Source organism: Ascaphus truei, chromosome 13 (assembly GCF_040206685.1).
Source record: "Ascaphus truei isolate aAscTru1 chromosome 13, aAscTru1.hap1, whole genome shotgun sequence".
NCBI lineage: Eukaryota > Metazoa > Chordata > Amphibia > Anura > Ascaphidae > Ascaphus > Ascaphus truei.
The window spans coordinates 34,166,142-34,176,626 of record NC_134495.1 but is presented as its reverse complement, the minus strand read 5'-3'; the positions used below and the strand labels follow the sequence as shown (position 1 = coordinate 34,176,626).

Sequence of the window (10,485 nt, the reverse complement as noted above, 5' to 3'; positions counted from 1 at the left end):
TGCCCAACACTTTACAAACTGCAAGTTTGGAAATATTAATAACTTTACCTATAGGTGTGCTGATATGCTGTGTTTGGTTTTCGCCAAACGTGGCGCTGTGCATTATGGCCAAACATCTCCACTTTGGTCTCGTCTGTCCAAAGGACATTGTTCCAGAAGTCTTGTGGTTTGTTCAGATGCAACTTTGCAAACCTAAGCCGTGCTGCCATGTTCTTTTTAGAGAGAAGAGGCTTTCACCTGGCAACCCTTCCAAACAAACCATACTTGTTCAGTCTTTTTCTAATTGTACTGTCATGAACTTTAACATTTAACATGCTGAGGCCTGTAGAGTCAGAGATGTAACTCTTGGGTTTTTTGTAATTTCTCTGAGCATTGCAAGGGGATCCATTTACCCCAACTCTATGCCACCTATCCTTCTACCAATGTCTTATCACCTTGGGGTGAATTTGCTGTGACGTCCACTCCTGGAAAGATTGGCAACTGTTTTGAATGTTTTCCATTTTTGAATAATCTTTCTCACTGTAGAATGATGGACTTTAAATTGTTTGGAAATAGCCTTATAACCCTTCCCAGATTGATGGGCAGCAACAATTGCTTCTCTAAGATCATTGGTGATGTCTTTCCTCCTTGGCATTGTGTTAACACACACCTGAATGCTCCAGACGAGCAAACTGCTAAAACTTTGGCTTTTATAGAGGTGGTCACACTTGCTGATGATCAATTAATCAAGGGCATTTGATTAGCAGCACCTGTCTGCTACTTAGCATCTTAATTCCTATGGAAGCAGCAAGGGTGTACTTAGTTTTTCACACATAGCTTCTCCATTTTGGCTTTATTTTTGTTAAATAATTCATGACACGGTGTAATATGTCATGTGTTGTTGTTCATCTGAGGTTGTATTTACCTAATTTTTAGACCTGCTAAGGAACAGATGATTGTTATTATGTCCTGATACGTAAAACCATGGAATTCAAAGAGGGTGTACTTTCTTTTTCACATGACTGTATATATCTATATATATATATATAAAGCAGAAAATAGCCGTGTTAGTCCAGTTGCGATAGTGCAGAATAAATGAGTTCTTCAGTATTAGGTGATACCTTTTTTATTGGACTAACAATTTATGTCATAGGACAAGCTTTCGAGAGTTCTCCTCTCTTCTTCAGGTCAAGCAATACTGATTTACACAGGAATTAATGCTAAAACAGTGTATAGAGAGAGAAAAAAAAAAACATATTTACTGTAGATAAGGTAGGGTGTTAAGTGTTTGAAGCCAGGAGACAGTGTCAAAGAAAGGTGGGGAGGGGAAGGGATGCTGGGGGGGGGGGGGGGGAGGGAGAGGAAGTGTGGATAAGAGTTGAGGCAAGCAGGATAATTACAGACAATTTTGGTAGGGTGTGAGAAAACCCATGTCCACATTAAGTCCTTTGGTTTTGGTGTCAAAGAGTCTTATCATTCTGAGCTCAAATGTTTTCCGTTCTTGGGTGCTTTTAAACACTCCATTGAGGATTTTGATTTTTAAATCATTTATGGAATGATCTGGTTGTGAGAAGTGATGTCCCACAGGTGAGCAGTATCTTCCTTCTTCGTGATGGAGTATAGAGTGTCTGTGCATATTCATTCTTCCTTGTAATTTTTGGCTGGTTTCCCCAATGTCGCAACCTTGGTCACATTTGTTACTGCTGCGGCCGAGTTTATTTGAGCATTTGCCCGGTCTCGGCCGCAGCAGTAACCAGGCGCGCGCCGGGATGTGCCTGGCGCGCGCCGAAGCCGCGGAGGAGCGCCCTCCGATCGGGGCTTTCTCCCTCCGCTCGCCGGGTCCGCCGGGTCCCCCGGAACCCCCTGCCGCCGTCCCCCACATCGCGGGACACCAGGGCTCCCTCGGGGAGCCCTGGACACGCGTGCAGGGGGCGCAGGCACCCGATGACGCGTGACCGCGCGTCGATGACGCACGGCACGCCGAGGGAGTGCGGCTAGCATGCCAGGGCATCCCCCGGCTTGCGGAGCTAGCCGCACTCAAATAAAATGTGCCGCCTCTGTACATTGAATCATATACACTATATTCGTGGATGTGCAGCTGTATGATCCTTTAACATTGAATGTTCTATGGTTGTGACTGGCTGTGGGATCCTGGCAAATATGTTTGCAGAGTTTGCAGCGTGTGCTGCTGCACGGTTTTGTGCCGTTATTCATGTCTTTAAAATCGTTGTGAAGTTTTCTGCTGACTAATTTCTGTTTGAGGTTTGGTGGTTGCCTAAATGCAAGAATGGGAGGTTTGGGAAAGATTTCTTTTAATGTCGCATCCTCTGTCAGCATGGGTTGCAGATCTTTGATTATTTTTCGTATTCCCTCTAAGGTAGGGTTGTATGTGGTCACTAGTGGTATGCGTGTGGTAGGTTCTTTCTGTCTGTATTGTAGCAGGTGTTCTCGTGGGGCTTTTAGTGCAGATGTAATAGTTTTGGCAATAGTCTTTGGTTTGTATCCCTTCTGTCTGAATGATTCGGTCAGGGTTGTGAGATGCCTGTTTCTGTCTTCAGTGTCAGAGCATATGCGGTGGTATCTTATAGCCTGGCTGTGTATGATACCTTGTTTGGTGTGAGTGGGATGGAAGCTGGAGTTGTGGAGGTAACTGCATCTGTCTGTTGGTTTCTTGTATACAGATGTGTGTAGTTTGCCGAAAGATGCAATGCAACAAATGTGACCAAGGTTGCTACATTGGGGAAACCAGCCAAAAATTACAAGGAAGAATGAATATGCACAGACACTCTATACTCCATCACGAAGAAGGAAGATACTGCTCACCTGTGGAACATCACTTCTCACAACCAGATCATTCCATAAATGATTTAAAAATCAAAATCCTCAATGGAGTGTTTAAAAGCACCCAAGAACGGAAAACATTTGAGCTCAGAATGATAAGACTCTTTGACACCAAAACCAAAGGACTTAATGTGGACATGGGTTTTCTCACACCCTACCAAAATTGTCTGTAATTATCCTGCTTGCCTCAACTCTTATCCACACTTCCTCTCCCTCCTCCCCCTCCCCCCCCCCCCCCCCCCCAGCATCCCTTCCCCTCCCCACCTTTCTTTGACACTGTCTCCTGGCTTCAAACACTTAACACCCTTCCTTATCTACAGTAAATATCTGGTTTTTTTCTCTCTCTCTATACAGTACACTGTTTTAGCATTAATTCCTGTGTAAATCAGTATTGCTTGACCTGAAGAAGAGAGGAGAACTCTCGAAAGCTTGTCCTATGACATAAATTGTTAGTCCAATAAAAAAGGTATCACCTAATACTGAAGAACTCATTTATTCTGCACTATATATATATATATATTTATATATCTTGGTGTGTGTATATAGCAGTGTATATATATGTATATATCTATATATCTGTCTCTCTCTCTCTCTCTGCAGCCCTCCGTCTCACACTTAACCCAGTGCTGCCGACACAGATAACACACACAGGTAACTCCAATGACCAATACCCCAACTGGCCTCTGACTGTTCCCCCTGACCTCTGACGGTTTACCCCAACTCCCTGTCGCCTATCCTTCTACCAGTGTCTTATCCACTTACCCCTATCCTTCTACCAATGTCTTATCCATTCACCCCTATCCTTCTACCAATGTCTTATCCATTCACCCCAACTCTCTGCCCCCTATCCTTCTACCAGTGTCTTATCCATTCACCCCAACTCTCTGCCCCCTATCCTTCTACCAGTGTCTTATCCATTCACCCCAACTCTCTGCCCCCTATCCTTCTACCAATGTCTTATCCATTCACCCCAACTCTCTGCCCCCTATCCTTCTACCAGTGTCTTATCCATTCACCCCTATCCTTCTACCAATGTCTTATCCATTCACCCCAACTCTCTGCCCCCTATCCTTCTACCAATGTCTTATCCATTCACCCCAACTCTCTGCCACCTATCCTTCTACCAATTTCTTATCCATTTACCCCAACTCTATGCCCCCTATCCTCCTACCAATGTCTTATCCATTCACCCCAACTCTCTGCCACCTATCCTTCTACCAGTGTCTTATCCATTTACCCCTATCCTTCTACCAATGTCTTATCCATTCACCCCTATCCTTCTACCAATGTCTTATCCATTCACCCCAACTCTCTGCCCCCTATCCTTCTACCAGTGTCTTATCCATTTACCCCTATCCTTCTACCAATGTCTTATCCATTTACCCCAACTCTATGCCCCCTATCCTTCTACCAATGTCTTATCCATTCACCCCAACTCTCTACCACCTATCCTTCTACCAATGTCTTATCCATTCACCCCAACTCTCTGCCACCTATCCTTCTACCAATGTCTTATCCATTTACCCCAACTCTGCCACCTATCCTTCTACCAATGTCTTATCCATTCACCCCAACTCTCTACCACCTATCCTTCTACCAATGTCTTACCCATTCACCCCAACTCTCTACCACCTATCCTTCTACCAATGTCTTATCCATTCACCCCAACTCTCTGCCACCTATCCTTCTACCAATGTCTTATCCATTCACCCCAACTCTCTGCCACCTAACCTTCTACCAATGTCTTATCCATTCACCCCAACTCTCTGCCCCCTATCCTTCTACCAATGTCTTATCCATTCACCCCAACTCTCTGCCACCTAACCTTCTACCAATGTCTTATCCATTCACCCCAACTCTCTGCCACCTACCCTTCTACCAATGTCTTATCCATTCACCCCATCTCTCTGCCACCTAACCTTCTACCAATGTCTTATCCATTCACCCCAACTCTCTGCCACCTATCCTTCTACCAATGTCTTATCCATTCACCCCAACTCTCTGCCACCTATACTTCTAACAATGTCTTATCCATTCACCCCAACTCTCTGCCACCTATCCTTCTACCAATGTCTTATCCATTCACCCCAACTCTCTACCACCTATCCTTCTACCAATGTCTTATCCATTCACCCCAACTCTCTGCCACCTATCCTTCTACCAATGTCTTATCCATTTACCCCAACTCTATGCCCCCTATCCTTCTACCAATGTCTTATCCATTCACCCCAACTCTCTACCACCTATCCTTCTACCAATGTCTTATCCATTCACCCCAACTCTCTGCCACCTATCCTTCTACCAATGTCTTATCCATTTACCCCAACTCTGCCACCTATCCTTCTACCAATGTCTTATCCATTCACCCCAACTCTCTACCACCTATCCTTCTACCAATGTCTTACCCAATCACCCCAACTCTCTACCACCTATCCTTCTACCAATGTCTTATCCATTCACCCCAACTCTCTGCCCCCTATCCTTCTACCAATGTCTTATCCATTCACCCCAACTCTCTGCCACCTAACCTTCTACCAATGTCTTATCCATTCACCCCAACTCTCTGCCACCTACCCTTCTACCAATGTCTTATCCATTTACCCCATCTCTCTGCCACCTAACCTTCTACCAATGTCTTATCCATTCACCCCAACTCTCTGCCACCTATCCTTCTACCAATGTCTTATCCATTCACCCCAACTCTCTGCCACCTATCCTTCTACCAATATCTTATCCATTCACCCCAACTCTCTGCCACCTATCCTTCTACCAATGTCTTATCCATTTACCCCAACTCTCTGCCACCTATCCTTCTACCAATGTCTTATCCATTCGCCCCAACTCTCTGCCACCTATCCTTCTACCAATGTCTTATCCATTCACCCCAACTCTCTGCCACCTATCCTTCTACCAATGTCTTACCCATTCACCCCAACTCTCTACCACCTATCCTTCTACCAATGTCTGATCCATTCACCCCAACTCTCTGCCACCTACCCTTCTACCAATGTCTTACCCATTCACCCCAACTCTCTGCCACCTAACCTTCTACCAATGTCTTATCCATTCACCCCAACTCTCTGCCACCTATCCTTCTACCAATGTCTTATCCATTTACCCCAACTCTCTGCCACCTATCCTTCTACCAATGTCTTATCCATTTACCCCAACACTCTGCCCCCTATCCTTCTACCAATGTCTTATCCATTCACCCCAACTCTCTACCACCCTCCTTCTACCAATGTCTTATCCATTCACCCCAACTCTCTACCACCCTCCTTCTACCAATGTCTTATCCATTTACCCCAACTCTCTACCACCCTCCTTCTACCAATGTCTTATCCATTTACCCCAAGTCTCTACCACCTATCCTTCTACCAATGTCTTATCCATTTACCCCAACTCTCTACCACCTATCCTTCTACCAATGTCTTATCCATTCACCCCAACTCTCTGCCACCTACCCTTCTACCAATGTCTTATCCATTCACCCCAACTCTCTGCCACCTACCCTTCTACCAATGTCTTATCCATTCACCCCAACTCTCTGCCACCTACCCTTCTACCAATGTCTTATCCATTCACCCCAACTCTCTGCCACCTATCCTTCTACCAATGTCTTATCCATTCTACCAGCTTAGAGTCCAATCCCAAACATTGCAACGTATGTATCAGTGGGACAGAGTCACAAGCCTTGCTAACATCTATGTAATGTAACATGCTGCCTGTCTCTTTAGACATGCTTGTCACGGTGCAGTACAGTGGCGTGGAGGTGTCGCGGTGTCTCGTGCACAGCGGAGAGTGTAAGATCCTGGCGGAGGCTCCATGGGTGGGACCCCTGGGGGGAATGGAGCTGGTGCTGCTGCCCCCCCCGGACGCGGTGGAGGATGCGTTTGTGCGGAGTCGCACGCAGGATTTGCTGGGCTTTCTGGAGGCCGGCGTCATGCTCGGCAGCAACACGCACGGAGTCTTCGCTCAACGCCAGAGAAAGTGCCTCGGACGCGTCTTCTGGGCGGGGCCGTGTGCGCGTCAAGGGGAGGAGGCTAACAAGCTGGAGAGAGACGCACACGTCAAACTGTTTGACACGCAGATCTTCCTGAGAGGTGAGAGGGAGGGAAAAGAGAGAAAGTGAGTATATATGTGTGTGTGTATATATATATATATATATATATATATATATATATATATATATATATTAATATTAATATTAGGTGGATGTACCTAGTACATGTGGATGTACATTTTGTATATATAGGGGGTGGGTGTATATACGGATGCAGCCAGGCCCCCAGCATCTGTGAACCGCAGACCATACGTGGAGCGTTCACATCCAAGTGCAGGGCACCTGCTTCTGAACGTGACCCCCGTTGTGTGAATCCTGCCGGGTGGCACCAGTCTGGAAGAGATGCGCAGTGGGAGTAGACAGAATCAGTCCTTCTCCCTGCGCATCTCTGACAGGCGAGCGCGCGGCTTTTATTTTAATAATGTCTCCGCCGTGTTTAATTGTCACGTGACCGGGAGATTTAAACATGGCGGAGATACCGGCACCCTATACTGGGGCCTGTAACTCGGGAAGCAGGGGGTCCCTGAAATTAATGCTGTTCAGCTCCCGGAGACCCCCTGCTGCAATAGTGTGTTTGTAAGAGACGTGTGCAGAGGCACGCAATGGAGACCGTCTAAAGTGAAACTAAAATGAGGCTTTATTGCGCCTGTCCCTTTAACACAGCAAAACATATGAAAATAAGCCAAAGAAAAACCTGCTCCGTTTTGGAGAATATCTACACGTGTAGTCCAGCCATCTCTAACTGGGTGGTTAGCCAATCTAATTACCAGCCCAAATATAAATATATATATATATATATATTTAACCCCCGGGCGAGTAAATATTGGCCCAAGCAGCACACGTTTGGTACTAGGTGGCGAGTAGATTTTTTTGTGTGGCGAGTAGATTTTTTGGTGATTTGTCAACCACTGTGTGTGTGTGTGTATATATATATATATACACACACACAGATATATAACAGTCCCATAAGAAAGTCTTATCTGTATGTAGGGGAAGCCTCTGTGCCCTCCTGGGTGAGCACCTTTGTGTCCTAAGGCAATGCCTGTCCAGGTAGAGTCCGCCCCCCTTTGTCTTGCTGTCAGCCTGCAGTCATTGCAGCTCAAGACATCTGTCCTCTGGACTGTCTTTCCTGGGTCAGCTCCAATTGTGAGCTCAGGAATCCTCCTCCTGTGTCTCAGAACAGGCCTTTTCTGACAGAGTTCTTATTAGGCAGGTGGTGTTGGTTGATTGCAGGTGTGCAATTAACCAGCACACTGCTGGATTAGAGGCACGTTTTTTTTAACAGGGGTAAGTCCCTGTTACAGTGTCATTAAAATTAAAGACGCGAGCGCCTAATAGAGGCGCGCAGGTGCAGTGACTGTTTCAGTCTCGCTGCGCGTCTCTTACAGACAGGCGCAGCCCGGTAGGACTCACACAGCGCGAGTCCCATTCACACGCAGGTACCCCCGCTGTGTTAATCTGATGGGCAATTAGTGTGGTCGCGGGGGAATCTGCGAGTACGCGGGTGTCAGGCACGTCCCATCTACGGTGTTCTGGCCGACTTTGCGTCAAACCACCTGGCTGCATCTGTAGGGTTGGGTATACGGGGTGAATGTGTATTGTGGGTTGATATATATGTATAAAGGGTGGGGCATATATAGGGGTGGGTATACTGGTTGATTGTATATACAGGGTGGTTATAAGGATTGGGTATATATGTAGGCGTGGGTATATATAGGGAGTGGGTATATATAGGGGGTGACAGGGATGTAACTACAATTTTTGTCCCTCCCTTTAAAAAATTGCTTTATTTATTAACCCCTTTAGGGTATATTTCCCATAATTCACTAGAATGTATTTAGCATAGGGACCTGCTACTGAGACTTAGCTTGACGTTGGTTAGCAGGCTTGTCATGATTTGATTAAAAGATGCAACCAAAAGTCTCCTTTGTCTCACAGGCTGAGGTTTCACTGTGTACATTTCTCAGCAGATACTGTTAGCCCGATGTGAGAAGCGCAGGGATTCACTTTCTGGTTATCACATATGTATGGCCAATTCTTTTGCGAGCTGCAGGCTCCCTACACGGAGAAGCGCGGCGAATATATATATATATTTGTTTTACAATATAAGTAGTGGGTATACAGGGTGGGTTTATATAGGGGGTGGGGGTATATATGGGGGTGGGTACCACAGTGTATATAGCGGTGGGTGTATATATGTAGTGGGTATACAGGGTAGGTTTATATAGGGGGTGGGTATATATGTGGGTGGGTGTGTATATATATGTATATATATATATATATTTATGTATATATGTAGTCGGTATACGGGGTGTTTGTTAATGCTGCATCTCCCCTTAGAGCTGGCGACATACAGAGCAGGGCAAGCGGCTGCCCCTGAGTACAGAGTAACTCTCTGCTTTGGGGAGGAGATCTCAGATAGAGACCCGGTGATGGACAAACTGATCACAGCACAGGTGAGACAGGAGCACGTGTACACCGCACACAGCACAGGTGAGACAGGAGCACGTGTACACCGCACACAGCACAGGTGAGACAGGAGCACGTGTACACCGCACACAGCACAGGTGAGACAGGGGCACGTGTACACCGCACACAGCACAGGTGAGACAGGAGCACGTGTACACCGCACACAGCACAGGTGAGACAGGAGCACGTGTACACCGCACACAGCACAGGTGAGACAGGAGCACGTGTACACCGCACACAGCACAGGTGAGACAGGAGCACGTGTACACCGCACACAGCACAGGTGAGACAGGAGCACGTGTACACCGCACACAGCACAAGTGAGACAGGAGCACGTGTACACCGCACACAGCACAGGTGAGACAGGAGCACATGTACACCGCACACAGCACAGGTGAGACAGGAGCACGTGTACATCGCACACAGCACAGGTGAGACAGGAGCACATGTACACCGCACACAGCACAGGTGAGACAGGAGCACGTGTACACCGCACACAGCACAGGTGAGACAGGAGCACATGTACACCGCACACAGCACAGGTGAGACAGGAGCACGTGTACACCGCACACAGCACAGGTGAGACAGGAGCACATGTACACCGCACACAGCACAGGGGAGACAGGAGCACGTGTACACCGCACACAGCACAGGTGAGACAGGAGCACATGTACACCGCACACAGCACAGGTGAGACAGGAGCACGTGTACAGCGCACACAGCACAGGTGAGACAGGAGCACGTGTACACCGCACACAGCACAGGGGAGACAGGAGCACGTGTACACCGCACACAGCACAGGGGAGACAGGAGCACGTGTACACCGCACACAGCACAGGGGAGACAGGAGCACGTGTACACCGCACACAGCACAGGTGAGACAGGAGCACGTGTACACCGCACACAGCACAGGTGAGACAGGAGCACGTGTACATCGCACACAGCACAGGTGAGACAGGAGCACGTGTACACCGCACACAGCACAGGGGAGACAGGAGCACGTGTACACCGCACACAGCACAGGTGAGACAGGAGCACGTGTACACCGCACACAGCACAGGTGAGACAGGAGCACGTGTACACCGCACACAGCACAGGGGAGACAGGAGCACGTGTACACCGCACACAGCACA

The 10,485-nt window shown here is 47.4% G+C and overlaps 1 protein-coding gene across 1 annotated transcript in view; it reads left to right on the top strand.

Moving 5' to 3' along the window:
• Positions 1 to 10,485, top strand: part of IRF9 (interferon regulatory factor 9) — a 53,301-nt gene that overhangs the window by 31,942 nt on the left and 10,874 nt on the right. The window contains exons 6-8 of the mRNA XM_075567994.1: positions 3,421 to 3,471; positions 6,558 to 6,923; positions 9,224 to 9,339. Of these exons, the coding sequence (XP_075424109.1) occupies positions 3,421 to 3,471; positions 6,558 to 6,923; positions 9,224 to 9,339 (533 nt within the window). The remainder of the gene's footprint in view (positions 1 to 3,420; positions 3,472 to 6,557; positions 6,924 to 9,223; positions 9,340 to 10,485) is intronic.